This window comes from Rhinolophus sinicus, chromosome 2, assembly GCF_057876585.1.
Source record: "Rhinolophus sinicus isolate RSI-liver-muscle chromosome 2, RSI-T2T, whole genome shotgun sequence".
NCBI classification, from domain to species: Eukaryota; Metazoa; Chordata; class Mammalia; order Chiroptera; family Rhinolophidae; genus Rhinolophus; species Rhinolophus sinicus.
This window is the reverse complement of record NC_142502.1, coordinates 157,609,566-157,628,977: the sequence shown is the minus strand read 5'-3', so window position 1 is coordinate 157,628,977 and position 19,412 is coordinate 157,609,566. Positions and strand designations below refer to the sequence as shown.

The window sequence follows — 19,412 nt, the reverse complement described above, 5'->3', positions numbered from 1 at the left end:
TCTACAGTGGCCCCAGCCTGGAAGTGATTTTTCTTTTCTCATCAACATGATAACAAAACGTTATTCAAGGACCTGCTGTACTTGGAATGGAAGAACATTCTACCAAAAGATTTTAAAGGATTGTGTCACAATACTAAAACAGATGATAGGTTCAAGATATGCTTCATTTTGAGCCTTCCCTCACAAATCTACCATACCTTACAAATCTCTTTATTAATTCTTAATGGGAATATCTACCTGTAGCATTGCCTAAAGTTCTTGAAAAAAAGTTATAAAATTTATAAACCCAAATCTTAAAAAAAACAAGCTGTATCAGTGGTGTATGATGAGGAATAAATTATGATGAACTTTACTAAGTGACCATCATCACAGGTCTTTTAAAAATGAGGACATTTACCTGGTTAAAATTATCTTGGTACCTCAAATCATTTGTGAGTGAGACGAGAGGCGTGCATAAATATGATACTTGAATTGTATGCAACTCTGGGGCAAAGTCCAAAGGCAGCACAGGCAAAGAAATACTAGCATAGTATATGGCTATACTATACTAAATGTGTAGTTCCATTACAAAATAAGAGTCCGTTTAGGAACGATAACCAATACAGGCCTCTAGGGGAAGGCAGAGTCTCAATACTCTTATGTTTTCACATCCTCCATACCTTTGCCCAAACTCCAGATCTACCACCTCCTTGGAAAAAAACAGCTAAAATTTGCAACAAAATGTCAATTTCTTTATTCCAGCTGGAGAAGGGCAAATGGTCATCACCAGTCTGCTTTGTTATCAACAGACCCCATGCTACAGCCTGACTTGTAAGCCAATTATTTTTCTCCTATTACAGTTACCCCAGGAATGATGAACTGGATGGTCTGAAACTGTTTAGGTCTATTTATAACTAGAAGAAAGGGTACTATCCTCATGGTCTAGTTCAGTTTCAAAGGAGTTCTGCATTAGGGTTTTGGCACAGACAATGAAAATCATTTCCTTCACTAACTGATAATTCGTAAATGTGAATCGAATGTTTCTAATACCATGTAATTGATTACTACCAGGTAACAGCAATAAAACTTCATCATAACCCTATGTGACACTATCACCACCGCTTCTCCCATCGCTAACTCCTTATCAAAAAACGTTGCCAACACTGTACTAGGACTTGAAAATTACCTCAACAAAAATTAGACATTAAATGAAAAGAATACCTGAATAGATAACCAAGAACATTATTTTGAAATAGTGACCTGAAAGAGCTCACAAAGTCGTGTGTCTAGAAAATTGTATAAAATGACAAAATATTTATAAAACATAGTATCATCCATAAAGATGCCTAATTAACTGCAGTGTTAACAGTTTTAGATCTGGTATTTTATCATCACTGTATCTTTTACTAAATAAAATGTAAGTCAAACTAATGATGAAACCATTACTTCTCAATGTATAGTCAGTTTATAAACAACCTGTATTAAACTCATTTGTAGTCCTTATTACAAATGTATATCCTAGGTCTGATCCTTGAAAATTCTGATTATATCTGGGTGATTTTTATGCACAGAGTTGAGAAGTACTGGATTAGACCTTATTCCCCTCAAAGATCACATCAATACCCTAAGGGATGTTTTCTACATGTATATAATATTAGAGCCGTGAATTTACAGAATAAATACTGCATACTGATTTTATATAATGCTGAAATCTCTTTTAAACCTATATTCTTCAATTCAGGTAGTTTGGTGATGAGAAAATGCTGAAACCTATCTGAAATTTAACTGATACGAGGTCAGTTTTTCTATTAAGAATAAATGTACTTACCATGCCGTGATCAAATGTGAACACACCAACGTCACGTCCATGATGAATGTGATTCCGTCTAATAATTGGGTTTCCATGATTTTTAACCCAAATCCCTGCTAAAGCATTATTGGAAATTTCATTATCCTCATATATTCCCTACAATAATTAATCAGAAGTAAACATTAGTAGAGCTTTAAAAAAAATTAAAGAAGAAAAAAACCCCACAAAATTAAAAAAAATACCTGTGCATGATCTGTTATATAAAGTCCAACATTTTCACAGTCGCTGATATTACAGTGCTTGATAGTGGGACATGCTCCTTGACCACTAACACATACTGCAGAGCCAACTGTGAGAAAAATAATTTATTTAAAAACCTACTGGGCAACACAGTGACTCACTTTATAATAAACCATAAAGGAAACACTAACCTGTACATGTACTTCGGATGATACAGTGATCGATAATAGGGCTACAATTTACTGTAATTTCTAAGCAGTGGTGTGCATTATGGTGTTGAGCAGATTTGTCATCAGGATTAAACTGAAAAGTAGAAATTTTGTTTGAAATAAACAACCACTGCCTTAAAGATTTCAACATATATATTTTAAATCTTAACATCTCTTACCCTTATTGTCATATATCCAACATAAGCATCTTCGGAACCTTCCATAAAAACAAAGGTTGAATCTCTAGTGTTTTCAATTATAACTTTGTCTGCTACTTTTCCAGGTGCTGTGGAGAAGATATTTTAAAGCATGTTATCTTTATCAGTCAGATGAAATGGAAATTTAAAAATTACTTTTTTAATCAGTAAAAATACTTTGTCACAAAACTAGTAATTCAGTAGAACACTTTTTATTGTTTTTAAGTTGGGTACTTGTTTTGGAGGGAGAACTTCTAAAAAGCATTGAGTAGAGAGGATTAATACTCATTTTATCGATGACTGTTTCAATGGCCTTTACTACAGGCAGTCATATTTATGGCAGGTATTATGTGAGTATCATTATACTTCTAAGATTCAACTACAAGTAGTATTTAATATCACATGCAATGGCATATTAAAAAATGGTTTCTGGTGGAAACAAAAAATCACCAGCAGCACCAGAAAAAGAGGTTCAGGGAGAGTAAAGAAGGGGACAATGAGTAGGAAGAAAAAGAAAAGTCTTTATTTAAACTTATTTCCAAAACTGACCTTGACTTTAAAAGTAATGAAAATCAAAAGGCAAAAATTTACTACACCCTTCCCTTTTAGTCTTCATGGTAGAAATGGGGGAAGAAAACAGAACGGGCAGTAAATGCAAATTTCATTAACATAATTACTATCCATCTTAAAAAGGTCTATGTACTGTATCCTTTAAAAAAATCAGAACAAATCTTCAAATGACTGATCAGTGTTCAATAAATATTTTATTACATGTATTCTTTTCTTACAAAAACTTGAGCATAAAAACAGCTTCTAAATAGCACCAAAATCTTTAAAAAGCATGTTTCATTAAAAACACAGCAATAAAAACAGTAGCATCTTTCTTTTCAAATAAAAGATAAAACAAATATTTTTCTTTTCTTAATGAATAACTAAGGCAGTTGGACAAAGTACTGACATTAAGAAATATACACATCTAGGGCTGGCCTGGTGGCTCCGGTGGTTGGAGTGCTGTGCTCCTAATGCCAAGGTCTCCGGTTTGATTCCCACAGGACCAGTGAGCTGCGCCCTCTACAGCTAATTAGATTGTGAACAATGGCTCTCCCTGGAGCTGGGCTGCCATGAGCAGCTGGAGGTCGCCGGAGGTCGTCGTGGGCTGCTGTGTGCTGCCATATACTGCCAGGAGAGGCTGGTGGCCAGCGGCCAGCGTGAGTGGCTGGCAAGAGCTGCTGCGGGCTGCTATGTGCTGCCATGAGGGGCCAGTGGCCAGTGTGCGGCCGGCAGCCAGTGAGAGCTGCCGTGAGCTGCTGTGAGTGGCCGACTGATGACCAGTGACCGACTGCCTCAGCGGGCGATGGGGGTGGGGGGTGGGGGGGTGCAAGGCTCATAATACCAGCAGGGGCCAGGGAGCTGTGTCCTATACAACTAGACTGTGAAACAATGGCTTGAACCGGCTTAAAAAGGTCTATGTACTGTATTCTTAAAAAAGGTCTATGTGCTGGGGTGAGGGGAGGTATAAAAAAGGGGAAAAAATATATATACACATCTAAAAATGAAATAAATACAACTGTTATTTCTGAACAGTTTTCATTTCCATCATATAAAATATGCATATTTACTTCTATTATTTCCTACCATTAAGGTATTATCAAGGGTCATCTGAATTTTAAGTCACTAGCATTTTATAAACCCACTATGTAAATAAATAAAATGTTAAAATTCTAATGATGATGCATTTCAAAATACCTGCACCAATCATGGTGATTGGAGATTCAATATATATCCATTCATCAGTATATATTCCAGAATGAACAAAGATAAGTCCATCAAAATGAGCTTCTTGTACCCCACCAAGGGCATCTTCAATTGTATCATAATACTACAAAAAAAAAAAAAAGGGTCAGTATAGAACAGAGATTACCAAGATTACCATTTTAAGTCTTACAAAAATACTGATTAAACATACCAACATATTTTCTCTTCCTTTATATCTTGCAGGGTTACTGTAGAAATGTTCAGCAAATCCTGGCTTTACATGTGCACCTTTATACTAACATGTCAAAAAAAAAAAAAAAAAAAAAAAAGGGAAAAGAAACATATTCTAAATTAATTTAATACTATATGAATATTTTAATAAAATATTCATCAATTATTCCAACTAGTTTTCTATTAGTGCAATGTAAAATTTGGAACAGCTTATGACTCAGTAATATCCAGTAAGAAGGGACACAGTTTTTCAATCTCAGCACTACTGATTTTTTGGGACAGATCGTTCTTTGTGGTGGGGGCTGTCCTGTGCATCATAGGATGTTTAGCAGCTTTCCTGGCCTCTACCAAAGAGATACCACTAGCATCCTTTTCTCCAGTTGTGACAACCAAATATGTCTCCAGATGTTGCCAAATGTCCCTTGTGGAGCAAAATCACATCAGTTGAGAACCACTCATAAAGAACCATATGAAAATTAAGCTAAATGTGAAACTTTGCAACAACCACTGAATACTAATAATTTAAGTGTAAGTTCAAACAGACCCATAGAAAGTATAACTGCTCTCAGGCTACTGATGTTTACTGCCACTGTTTAAATTACTAATAAGTATGTCAGTAGTGAAAAGAATTAAGTACTTTTTGGTGATAAATTTTCATTGGCTTCAAAGCCTGAGTTTAAATTTTTTAAAAAGGAATTTTTATTTACAAATATATAATATAAATCAGTATTTTCTATTTATATTTCATACCAACTGCTGGAAACTCTCCTTCCAAGGATTTGGATGTTCATATTCTTCTGGATTAATCTGGTAGAATTTGCCAGGTTCAGGATGCATCATAGGGCGGGTATATTCAAATACTTCCATATATAATCGTTTCCTGAAGAGAGAAAGGAATTAAATGAGTTCTTCATAAAATGTCCTTTAAACAACTACAAAAAATTATTTGAGGCTTCAAAACCCTATAAGAATATAAAAAACAGAATTTTAAATGTAAAACTATATTTTTTGTGTCTAAAAATGTGTAACTGCATATAAAACATAGTTTACTGACCAAAAAAATAAAGTGTCGATAAAAAGGGGGAAGTAAGCCACCCTTACTGTAAAAGCCTGATGCAGTTATTAAAAAGGACAATTTTCAATAAAATACTTCGAACTTAACTCTTCTTATATCTTCAGCTCATTTATATCCTATCATAACCATCAAATCTTAGAAATGGTGTGATATAGTAACTATAATCCCTTCCTGTACAAAGCAAAGTGTTCCTTCTGTTCTCCATTATCCTTTTCCTTACTAACACAAATATAATTTCCTTTCTTAAATTTAAGATATATACCTTATTTTTACCAACATAGAAGCTGCTGTAAAATATAGAAATAAGTCTAAAGAGATAACCTATACTTTCAATATATACATTATTAACTATTTACTATATTTCCTTCCAGTCTTTTTACCTACAGATAGTTTCACTTATTACAGTTGTGATTTGTATAGCATACAAAATTTTGTACTCTGCTCTTTTCACTTTTTGTAACATAGCATTTTCCCATGTTATTAAAAACTCTGTAAAAAATCACTGTTCATGACTATTCCCCAACCCTCCAAGTAGACATTACATTGTTCCATTCCCTTATTAACTTAGTCCATTCCCTTATTGCTAGATATTATTTCCAATTTCCCCCACTATTAACTATGCTGTTATGAAAAATCTGTACACAAGCCAAAAAAATTTTCAGAAGTGGAATTGTTGGCTCAAAGGACATTCATATTTTAAGGTTCATGAATACAACTATCAAAGTAGTTTCCAAAAGTGATGTATATAACCTACATTCTCACTAAACTATCAGATTTAATTAGTTAGCTGTTTAAATGGACTTAGTTCTAGTTTTAAAGAGCAATAAAATGAAAAACATTTCACAAATCACTCAGTTGCTATTAACTTATGATAAACAGCAGAGAAAGCACTTCGTTTGTTGTTTTTTAAGTATTACCTAGAACGTCCACTCACATTTGTGGTAAACTGGTAACTTAGAATTTATAAGCAATCTAATTTTGTTCTACTTAATTGTAACCGCCAACTCACACTTCAACTTTCCTACCATCTTTAGCATTCTGGGCAGCACGTAATGTATCTCAAGATAATAAGAAATAAATGTTCACTTACCACAAAATTGGATCGTTAGCAAGCTCACTGAAGCGTTTACACACACAAGCTGCTCTACAAAGATCCTGTTCCAGCAAGTAAGAGAAGATTTTTAGAACCACTTCATCTGGAAGTTTCTCCTGAAGATACTGTTCAGCAGGTGCTGCTATAAAGAGATTAGCAAACAAAATATATGGAATCTATTTATCGTGTTAGCAATGACTTTCTCATTATTCAAAGAGCGTATTTTTCATTTTATCTAACGAATAGCTTTTATTTTGTGATGACAATAATTTAATACGCATTTTGCTTTCATAGATGACACACATTTATCTTCTTTTATCTTTACATAGGTATTCTTTCTTTTAGCTATTATGTACCATTTCAGAAACCGGTGAAAATACATAGAAAGTATTTTTATGTAACGATGTCAAATAGGGAGACATCAGAGTTGTCATATTCATTCTGTCAATCACTTTCTCAATCCCAAATGTAACACTAAACTACATTTAATTTTAATTTTTTGGTATCAAACAAAATTTAAAAAAAAAAATTTGACCCTATCTCTTAGTTTTCCCATAGGAAATACCTGACAGATCTTGTGATTTTCCAGATACTCTTGCACGTTTTGCACGATGACCAAAGTTTTCTGTAGTTGAAGTCGAGGCACCCTTCAAAAACAAAATGAAAACTAATTAGTTTATAATAAGGAAATATTTTTACCATACATAATCATTACTTCTACAAAATGATGATATTCTCTTTTTTGTATGTTTCCTAACAATTATTTAATTACCAAAAGAAAAGCAGTTACATTTAATTTACCTCCATACTGCTTTTTGTAGGACACGCTGTTCTTTTCGGCAAAAGAGTTTTTCTACGAAGTTGGTATGGACTATTTTGTGCACCAGGACCTGATTCTTCTGCAACCATATCTGCAGGCACATCATCATCTGTTATAAACAAAAGCAATATGAAAAATGACACTCATTTTTTAAAAAAAAGTTCTATGGATGTTAGTGAACTTTTAAAAAAACTTCATAATTTTTTTTTGGGGGGAGGGAATACAACTTTTATATAAAATTCCAGCTAACTGGATGATAACCATCTGAAAGAAAAGTTGGATTTCTATTGCATTCACTTCAAAATAGACCAAAATCAGTAGAACAGGAAAAAAAAATTATAATGTTAAAGTGGAGCAGCTCTTTCAATGTATGACACAAAACTTGGAGGACATTAAACAAAAAGGTGAGGAGGGTGTTGACCTGATAAGAATGGGAAGAGGAGTGAGTACTACATGGTTAGAGACCAAGAGGGTTGAGGACAGCCTGGCAAGGGGAGTCGGAGTCAAAGCAAGGTGAGGAGGATGGCCATGGAGAGGGACAGCTTGGTTTAGGGTATCAGATATCAAGTAAAATGAAAAGGGTGTACACACAGAGCTGGTTTGGCATAGGCTGTTTGAGCTCAAGTGGGGAAAGAAGGAAGTGTATGTGGGGGGAAGGAGTGGGGCATGGGGGATAGCGGTGGCCTGGAATGAAGAGTCAGACAGAGCAAGGAGAGAAGAGCATCACACAGGAGAGGGGATCGTAGAACTGTTAGACTGGTTACATGCAGTAGAGGGATTGATCAAATAATTAAATAGGATAATGGAAGCCAGGTTTCTGTCAGAGAAGAGTTAAAATATAAAAGCAGTGACACTCCAATAGCAATAAGCATGACAAATATTTGGATATTGGCTTCTGAATAATGTTTTCTATAAAAAAAATAAGAGCTCCTTGGAAAAATGGCCAATTCCAGGTTGGGGGAAATACAACTTGAGCCTGGAATAGCTTGTGGAACAAGAAAGTGCTGAAAAAATGATGAAGACATATAAAAGGACACAGAAGTCAGCCTGAACGATCATCCACTAGTAAAATTATGTTGGAGCATCAAAATTCATGACAGTAAAGGGATTATAACCCACTGAAAAAACAGCAACTCATAAATTCATACTGCTATAAATGAATGATTAATTTGAAAGTTTAGATAGGGAAGGGGATGTTTAAAGTACTTCCCCCACAAAATACTTATTAAGTAGAAATGGAAAAACAGTAACTCTATAGTAGAGATGCCAATCAGACACTGTCTTAATCAAGTGATCAAAGTAAACATCATTAATAGGACAAATTGAAACTGTGTGTCACCTGATAGCATACAAGATCACAGCATCACTTCTATGATATTCCTGACAAAGGTACATAACCTAAATCTAACTGCAAGGAAATGTCAGACAAATCAAATTTGTTCTAATTTGTTTTGAATCACCTTTAAAACTGTCAGTCATGAAAATCAAGGGAAGTCTGAAGAACTGTTCCAGACTGAAGGATACTGAAGAGATATGACAAACAAATGTAACGTGTGGTTCTGAACTGGATAACAGGATCTTTTTGCTAAAAGGCTATTAGGACAAATACTGAAACTTGAATGGGGGTCTAAAGATTAGAAGATAGTAATGTGTCAATGTTAATTTTCTGATTTTAATAGCTGTAGTATTGTTATTTAGCAGAATATCCTTGTTTGTTGGAAATATAAACTATTAGGAGGTGACAGGACAACAGGCTGGCAACTCACTCTTGAAGTGTTCAAGGAAAAAAACTTATTTGTACTGTACTTCTAACTCTTCTCTGTTTGGATTGTTTAAAAAAAAACTAATAAATTTGAATGACATATAAAAATTCTGCTTGGAAAACGAACACCTCAAACATAGTCAAAAGAAGCAACAGAATTAGGAAAAAATATTTGCAACACATGTCACTAAAGGGTAATAATATCCTTATTATATCTGAGTGCTGACAAATAATCGCTAATTCAATCTAAAATTGGGCCAAGGCAAGGACACGAACAGATAATTCAGAATTAAGGAAATAGAAATGAAATGCTAATAGAAACTATGAGATTTTTTAATGTAGATTATCAAAGTTCAAAAAGTTTGATCACATTATCAAAGGATAATGAGAAAAAACAGTTCTTAATTGCTCTAAGAAGAGTAATTTAGCAATAGCTATTATTACTTAGTGATTCCATTTCCAGTCATTCTACAGCTGTATTTACACATGTAGGCAAAGCAGTATGTACAAGAAGATATTTATTGCATACTGTTTGTAATACTAAAGGGTAATAATCAAAATGTTCATCATAAGGGTTTGCTGAATAAACTATGGTGTAGCTATGCAACAGACTATTATGGGGTCATTACAAAATATAAAGCAGTTCTATATAGACTGATAAGGAACTATCTCTAATATATAGTATGTTTAAAACTCAAAATGCACAGAACAATGTGTTTAGAGTGTGAGGTGTGTGTATAGTTTAAGGATATACATACATATAAATGTACGTATATATTTACTCAACATAAACTCCATGAAGGCAGGGAGCCAATTTGAAGAGGTTCCAATGACCAAAAATGGGACAATTTGAGCATCAGTAAGAATAACTAGAATGAACTAAAAGAAATATATTTAAAAAATATATATTTAAATCGGTGAGTTTATGATGATACTTAAAAAAAAAAAGAAAAAAATGGTTACTTTGAAAGATGCTAGTGAAAACCAACTCATCATTTTGAAAACTGGTAAATAATGGAAAATAATCAAATAATTATTCTTCCTCTTTTACATAAACGGAACCACCAGCTAATCAAGTATTAGATGAAGGGAAAGCTACTCTACAGAAACATTCTAGCAATAAATGAAGACGAAATAAGAAAAATTTGCGAACTCTAAAAGTTAATGGATTTAACCGAGTATCAATAGTAACTAATATAAAAAAAAAACAACCAACAACCAATAGACTTTATATATCTCCTAATGAAAGAACACACCACCACCTATGAAGTTTTGACAAAAACATCAAATCTGAATCTCCTTAAACCTGTAAGAAACTACAAACAATACCAGTTTCTTCAACAAATAAATTGCATGGGAAAACAATAAACAAAACTAAAGCATATTGTTTAAGAACGCACACTTTGGTATTAAAATTATTCTTAAAAAAGCCAAAAAACGATTATCATGTAAATAAATGCCCTTTGCGGGGAAGGAAAGGGTTATAATTGGAATGGGGCACATAAAAGTATTCTGCAGTGGCCGGCAAAGTAATATTTCTTAACCTGTTGGCATTACAATACCAACCTTATAATAAATCAACATTTTAATAATAATTCAACAAATTTCTTTTATGTCAGTTTCTCTACCTGGCTATATTTTACAGTAATAGAGGTGTTTTCAAAAGGTGGGGTGGCTGTAACGGTACAGTATTTTAAAAGAGGTTTTTCCAACAGCAGACCTTGGGTAAATTATTTAAGCTTACATTTTCTCACCTATTAAAAACGATAACCGTATCTTATAATTCACAGGACTGCTAAAAGATTTAAATAGAGTAACATGGAAAACACTCAGCAGTATGCCTGGCTCACATTAAGTGTTCAATAAATGTTTTAGCTTTTATTTCATTTAAATGTTATTCTATTTACATCAATCTTAAACAAAACTTGGAAAACCAAGTAAGTTTTCTATATACTACACTGTAGTCAGAATATATAGCCAGTGTGATGTGCCTGAGTATTTGTGGGGGTCATCCCTCTGTAGTTTAATATGCGGTTAATTTCTATACGTTTCACGTGTACTTGAAAAGGACGTCTACATTCTATTTGTTAAAGTTTAAACATATCTAAAATATCAAATCTGTTAATTGTATGTTCAAATATTCTATGCCTTTTACTTCTGTCGGGGGCAGTGCAGTGTCTCATTTGTACACTGGCTTCTGAAAGAAATGTGCTAAAACCTCCCACTTTATCTGTAGGTAGTCCTTTTATTTTCATTATGTAAATTTTTGCTTTATATACTTTGAGATGTTATTTGGACACGCAAGTTCAAGGCTTTTATTTCTTCCTGGTGAATTACTTTTTTCATCATTAAGCAATGGCTCTCTTTTTGCTTAATGATGCTTTTTGCCTTAAAAATCTATTTTTGGCTGACAATATTTTCCTAACAGCTTTTTGTTTTGTTTTATATCACCCTAGTACCTTTTCAAATCTGTATTTTCAACTTTTACTCCTGGATCATGTACATTTTAAATTTAGTCCTTCTTAACCATTTATTGCTAGATTTTCTTTCCTTTTAAACCAAAGCGAGAATATCGAATTGCTATTTAACCTATCTAAAGCCAATGTCCATAATTATATTTTTAAATTCTAAAAGTTGCTTTGGTTCTCTTTTTCGAGCCTTGTTTCCTTTTCATATTGGCCTGTTACTTCATTACACTTCATTTCCTTTTTTTACCTTTTAATCATTTCACACACTTATTTTATATTTTCTTTCAGATTGTTCTATCAATGGATATATAAAAAATCTATGCAGACAGGTAGGGAAGTTGTTTCAGGTTCTAGGTCGCATGTCTGGTCTCAGTGCTGCCACTATTTGAAAAGGCCCAAGGCCACATCTCCTATCCCCCCATGTGCCCTAAAATTCCACCCCAGACCTGTTAGGACACACATACAGGACCAAAAGGCCCCTGTGCTATTTTATACAGCAGCACCAGTACCTACTTACTGCTTTGATTTGATTTCTCTAATTTCTGGCACCTGGGAAATCCTTCTCTTCTTTCCTTCCTCAGAGATTAGCTATGCATTTACAGTTTTGCGTTACAGTTTAGTATGTTCGTAGTTAAGTACGCAAGCTTGGTTTATGACAGCAGTCGGTCAGTCCGTTTCTAAAATACTCAAAAAAACATTCTCAAACTTTTCATCCTGTACAATCCTCTCACCCCACTTGCACTCTGTTTAAAATCTATAGACATTATTATTACAGATACCCACCCACCTGGAATCCTTTCCTTCTCACCATCAATAAAGCAAATATTAAAGACTAAAAAGTAAGGAATTTGGAGGTAGTAACAGAAAAGAGAAGGTGTTGGTTAAGTCGGCTGCAGTCTGAACTTCACAGCAAATACACGAAGCTCTATGATTTGAATCACGCCATGCCACAATAACCTCAGCTTCTCATTCATAAACACTGTCCTGCTCTAAAGCATTCCAAGTTCAGTTCTAAAAGAACTATATTAAGCTCTTATTTATGTTAAAGAACCTGCTAAATTTCTTTCCAGTTCTCATAAATTACCACTGACTGTTCAGAGAATAAGGTGCAGTGCCAGAAGGCATTTATTTACAAAGTGGTCATTCTGAAAAGATCACTTGGCCATTATTGTAATAAGAAGCAAAGAAAAAAGTTTAAAAAAAATCTCTAGTCATTAGTGTTCTCATCCTTTGAACTCCTATAATACTGTATACACACCATATATTCTTTACCATATCATAGATGCCTTATGCTATTTACTTTTTTGGGTATATACAATATTTTCATAACAAAATTATAAGCTCTGAGGGCAAGGCCCCTTTATATTCTTCCTCAGTGTTTAGCCCAATAAGTACTCAATAAATGTTGGCTCTCCTCTATGGAGACCCTTTAATTTTACTAAATTCAAGGCATTTCCCCCAGAAATCATCACTAGTGTTGGGCTATGATGTTTTACATACTACTTTATACAAAATAAAAACCCATACAGGAACTGTATCACTTCTTCCTACCTCCAAGTTCACGAATTCATTTATATGCACACCCATTATTTTTTGTTACCTTCTAAAATCATGGAGAAGTATTCCCAAGATAGATCTGGCACATATGAAGCAAACAAAAAATATTCATTAAATAAATAAGTGAAACAAGGAATAAGGTGAATGATCTAGCTCCAGCCTAAGAATTGAGAAATTATGAGGGATTAGTTATGGTTTGTTCCAACAACAAAGTCTAAAAACAGGTCCTCAAAATAATATTTTGTTTAAAATTTTTTAACTTTTAGCTTTCACTTTTACATGTAATATCAGAATGCTAATATTTAGATGTTAAGCTGTGATATAAGACTAATACAAATAACTCTCAATACCAAAATGTTCAATTTCTACCATAACTTATAGAAAATTTAATTTTCAGTTACAAAAATATTCTTGACCAGGTATGACCAATGGAAACAGAATGTGACCCATATTTTGTAATTTTAATTTTCTAGTAGATAAATTAATTTTAATATAATTTATTTAAGCCAGTATATCTAAAATTTAAACATGTAATTAATAAAAAATTGAGATATTTTAATTCTTTTTTCCTATGAAATCTTTGAAACCACTATGTATTTTTAACACAGCATGCGTCAAATACAGACAAGTCGTATGTCAAGTGCTCAACAGCCACATGTGGCTAGTGACTACCCTAACTGGACAGCACACACACACACACACACACACACACACACACACACACCCTTTATTAAATTCTTATTAGTTCTCTTAAAGGATCAAAAAGTGTCATGCAATTTAAAGGGATGCTATACACATATACATAATATCAAATTTTTGTTATATTTCACTGTAAATCCAATATAAATATACTAGAGTCTTCACCATTATTAATAGGAACCACAGGGATAAGTCAAGACTTCTGGAGAACAAGCATGCTTCCTTAACTAAACAATAATCTTTTAAATCTTTGATATTAAATAGCATTGACAATTTACATTAGGATTCCTTGCGACCAAAGAAGAGACTTAAGTTTATACATTCTGAAGCTAGTAGGATACCTTAGTTTTTACGTACCTTTATAACTAAAAAGATTTACAAAAGACTATACTATTGACTGGCTGGGGTTTAAAGTCTATATACACTGCAGGGTATAAAGTAACATAAAGTTAGAGGGTAGTTTATAGAATTTAATATACAGAAGTTTTCTTCCCCCCAAATATTATACATATTCCACATTACTTACCCATAGCCACAGATCAGATTGGAAAGCTGGGCAAATCTGTGCTAGTAACTGTGTTTAGAAACAGCTCCCAGTCTTCATGGTGTAAAGAACCACACTTGACAACTGTTTCTAACACAGCTGGGAACTACCACAGCTTTTTTCCAACTACTAAAAAAATCCACAAATAAACTGAAGACAAAATTTATTTTAAAGCTTTTTAATTTAAACCTTTTACTTAAAGCTTAAATATTTTACTTAAAAATTTACTTAAGTATTTTAAGGTAGGGAGTCTAGAAGTAAAGTCATTGTAAAAATCTGCTTTTTGAAAGCTTGACTTGCACTTGCTGTAATCAGATGTTTCTAATAGTGTTATGAATAGTTACAAACTTTAAGTAAACATTATTCAAGATACTGTTCTATACTTCATTAATATATTATTTATACACATGCATGCACTCATGCACATAGATCTCTGCTGAATTTTCACCACAACATCAACTGTAGGGATTATCTAAGACCAGTCAAAGAAAATATATTTACTTTGACCACTGAATAATCTTCAGAAGCTAATTCTCTGATATCATAAAGAACTACTGAAAACTCAAACAAGGCTTCATTTCAACAGGAGAAATTCAGACAAATTCATTCTAAATTGCCTTAAAGTGTGTTCAACAAATATTTGCTGAATGAGTAAAGAATAAACGAATGAATGTACCATGTATTGTGTGAGGTACTGGTGAAACAGAGCAACCAAACAGAATATTGCCCAAGAGCTCAGAAGAGACATAGACAGTCAACAGTAATACAGTATGCCACGTATCGTAACAGGAATAAGTAGAAGATACTATGGGAACATATGAGGACATCTAATCCAATCTTAGATGATAGTGGGGTATTAGTGAAGGTTTCTTGAAGAAAGTCCAAGCTGAGATGAGTGACAACTGGGAGTTAGTCAAGCAGAAGGAATACCAGGTGTGAAGATCTGAAGGTGCTCACCTCCAGCACAGGTCTGAAAGAAGCGCAAATGGCTCTGTATGGCTGAATCATGTAGCACCGGCCAGATTATGAAGGGTGCTACAAACACTTTAAAGAATTTAGATTTTATCTTGAAGGGCAAAGATAGCCACGGAAGGGTTTTAAATAGAACAGTGACACGCTCTGATTTGTGTTTTAAGATTACCTGGAACAGTGTAAATACAACTGGAAATGGATGACACTGATGGTGGGAGACCGGTTAGGAGGCTATGGCAGTAATATAACCAAGAGATGAACATGGCTTGAAGTATGGTAATAAAAATGGAAGAACTGAGTAGATTTAAGATATAGTCACATGGTAAATTCATTAAATTTGGTGACTGAATGTATATGGGTGGGAGTGGCGAAGAGGATGAAGCCAAGAATAATATTAATTTGGGCAATCCAATGGACGGTGGTGCCATGTACTAAGGCAGGGGCCTTTGTGGGTGATACAGCGATGCAGAGGGAAAAAGAAAGATGAGTTCAGGTTTGGATTTTAAGTTTTAAAGTACTAGTGGGACCTTCAAGTGGAGATTCTCAGCAAAACTAAATACATGGATCTCAGGCTCAGTGAGTGATTTGGGTTGCAGAATTAGAGAATTTTGTCACTCTGAAAATATATACTGTATTAGGAGTGGAGAGTCAGAAAGTGTAAATTAGCTATCATTATTTACATATGGTACAATACTGATGTTTCATGGTAGATGTGTCATCCAACTCTTGAGAAACAGCCAAATAATGTAAAGTGAATTGTTATCTATTGATGTCAAAATTATCAATATTGTATATAAAAATGTCTGTTAAGTCCCAGAACTGACAAGAATTCGTAACTCTAGCTTGATGAGAAATAAAAGAAAATCAACTGACAACTACCAATTCAAGGATGTACATACGTCCTTTGGGAATAAAAGTATCAAGTGCATCATTAATTCAAGATCATAATAATCATGGCCCCAAATCAACAATTAAGACAAACCTAAATCTAGGCTAACCTAAGGTTCATATAAGTCATCAATTAAAAGCTCTTAATTCCCATCTATTTTGTAGTCACTATGAATATAAAGATCTGCCATTGAGGAACTTGATCCAGTAGGGAAGCTAAACATGTAAACAAGTAACTGAAGCAATATAACAAGCACCATACTAAAGACAAACAAAGTGTTAGGAAAGTACAAAATAGAACATACAAATCACCATATGCACATGGCTTAAAAGAAAACAATTTAGCTTGACCCTAATTTTATTTTCACATGAAATTTAGAGATTTTTAGAAATGCCTTCTATTAGTTCAGTTTTACGGTGAAGGAACAGCCAAGACCAGGAAAGTATGAAGATCGAAATGAGAATAAGGCTATTATACTCTTACAAGCATTAAATGCTTAACCTTTGTTGTGAATTCATGTAAGAAACTCTTTTTTGAAGGAAGGAAAATGGATGGGGGGGAAGGGGAGAGAAGGGAGTGATAGGGAAAGGGGGGGAAAAAGAGGGAGAGGAGGGAGGCTGAGCATCCTCAGTTCTCCTTCTTTTCACAGTTCCCAAAATAGACAATTTCTGGGACTGCATGATTTCTAGTAATATTTTACAGATCAAGTGATCACCTGGCAGGAAAGACATTATTAGCCTGTTTTACTGATGGGGCACCTGAGGCTCATTAAGGTTCAGTGAAGTGCTGAAGGTTAGAAAGCTGGTAGGCAGTAACAAAATAATTTTTAGGTCAAGGACTCAACACAATGTTTTGATTTATTTTTAACAAAAAGTAATTTGGATATCTCAAAGAAGTTTGTTACACAATCAAAACAAATGATGAAGATGATGATGATGATAGTAACTGTCCTATTAGTAGTATGTAGTAGTATTACTACTAGCATTCTTAACACTGAAAACAGATGTGCAGGCACTGCTGTTCCAAGTGTTTTATTATGTATTAACTCATTGAATCCTTGTATCAACTCTACGAGAAACATATTATTCCTATTTTACAGTTGATGAAACTAGACAGAGAGGTTAAGCATCTTGCCCAAGGTCACACAGTATGAAGTAGCAGAGGCAGACTAGCTCCAGAGTCCCACACTCCTAACCACTGTACTGTCTAAATACAGATTAGCCAGTCATGTTGAATATTACTAGATATATTTATTATCAGAAGTACATCATAAAAGAATACCATGAAATGGAACATAAATGACCTCTGGAAATATTTAACTTACAGAAATTTTAAAAAATCAAATCATACTTTTTCATGCCTTATTTTCATTCAGTGTTAATAAAAATAAATTAACATTTTATACAAAAACACCACAACATACACATCAGACCTTTTGTATTTTCATAACAGGTATCTCCATGTATTTTTGTATTTTGTAAATATAACTACTATTCAGACACTAAGGAAGCAAAAGGTAGAGAAAGCTTTTAACTCTGAAAATCTAAATATAATACAGAACAACAGTAACATGTGCATTTGAAAACAATGGTATTCATTGTAGATCAATAAATGGAAGTCAAGTCTCCTCATTAAACCACCAAACAAAAATGAAGGTAGAATAAAGACATTTCTAGACATGCAGAGACTTACAAAGTTATCTCCTGTATAATCTTTCTTAGGAAGTTACTTAAGGACATATTTCAACAAAACTAGGGAGTAAACACAGAAAGAGGAAGACTTAGGATACAGTAATTAATGAAATTATTACAGAAAGACAACAAAAGGAAGAAATTCCAAGATAAAGGGTGTGAAGCCAGTTCAAAGAGATTAGTATAAACTGGAGCAAGGCTCCAGAGGACTATCGGAATAAAATTTCCTGGAAAAAAAGTAAATTAGTAGGTTAGATAGTGAAGGGCTTAGAAAAATTTAAGTACATGATAAAGGCAATAGGTAAAATGTAAAAAAAAAAAATCCATCAAACAGGAATATCTTTTGAGTGACCTAGGAATATTAGGTAGTGGAGAAAAAGAAATAGAATCCAGCACATAATTAGTTCTACAGAGAAAATATATCCATCTTCACAGTAAGATGACCACTGTTATTTTTCAACTTCTACAATCAACCTACATACAAACCCCTGAAAAATACTCCATTAACAATGTTATTAACCTTGACAATGAAAATGTAGAACTGAAACAGCTCAGTCGTGAAAGGCAAGAACCAGGAGTATCCTCTTAAATATAAAATTATAAATTTAGTTTTAAAATTAAATATAAATTTAATAACATAAAATTAAGCTTTAAGTATGTGGTTTAAAGTTATATTGGGATGAGGTGGGTGGAGGGAATGCTGTAAGTGCACCATTACAGCAGAAATCAAGAGAATATGTTTAAATTTGACAGAGAAATGGTAGGATAAGCTTTGGGCAGTCAAAATAGACATCACGTTATTTATGTACAGAAATGGATCCACTTTACTCAAAATTCACCTCTCAAGATTCATTTATCTTTATTCTGCATACAATTCTTTTAATTAGGGCATCAGATTTCCAAGTCTTCATACCTCATTGTGCATGAAGATTTGTTATCTTGATTACAAAATCAGTATATAAATTGTCCCAGTCAACAAAAAACATGCCATTTGGGAAGACATACATGGCAATTAATGAGCAAAACAGTATATAGCTATATCTTTATTTATATGGTATCTATAGGTATTTCTATCATTTATCTATACTAGAGTACCAGATCATAGGAGACAATTAGAGACCATAAATATAAAATGCTACCTCTGTAGTGCAAATGCTTTATATAAAGGAAACTACAGAAAAAGAATAAAAATAAATGTAAATTCATAGGTGAAGATTTCACTGAATGGACAGAAGTGAAGCTTGAGGATAAGATATGACCAGACTATGAAAGATATTACCAAACTATGAAAAACTAGGTGTTCAGAAAGGACAAGGGACATAATGCAAGAAAAGGTAAGTAAGGAGTCCAGTGAACCTGTCTTACTCAGGAGCTTTCATGAATTCAGAGGCATTGACTAAATATGCAAAAATGGCAGAGGT

The 19,412-nt window shown here is 33.6% G+C and overlaps 1 protein-coding gene across 2 annotated transcripts in view; it reads right to left on the bottom strand.

Moving 5' to 3' along the window:
• FBXO11 (F-box protein 11) overlaps positions 1-19,412 on the bottom strand; it is a 78,279-nt gene that overhangs the window by 16,537 nt on the left and 42,330 nt on the right. The window contains exons 2-11 of one of the 2 annotated variants that reach the window (XM_019748608.3): positions 7,391-7,518; positions 7,155-7,236; positions 6,587-6,731; positions 5,172-5,301; positions 4,402-4,485; positions 4,182-4,314; positions 2,418-2,524; positions 2,221-2,332; positions 2,032-2,138; positions 1,808-1,945 (exon numbers count right to left, since the gene is read on the bottom strand). In XM_019748608.3, coding sequence (XP_019604167.3) covers positions 1,808-1,945; positions 2,032-2,138; positions 2,221-2,332; positions 2,418-2,524; positions 4,182-4,314; positions 4,402-4,485; positions 5,172-5,301; positions 6,587-6,731; positions 7,155-7,236; positions 7,391-7,518 — 1,166 coding nt within the window. The remainder of the gene's footprint in view (positions 1-1,807; positions 1,946-2,031; positions 2,139-2,220; positions 2,333-2,417; positions 2,525-4,181; positions 4,315-4,401; positions 4,486-5,171; positions 5,302-6,586; positions 6,732-7,154; positions 7,237-7,390; positions 7,519-19,412) is intronic. The other variant, XM_019748609.3, reaches the window with a different exon arrangement.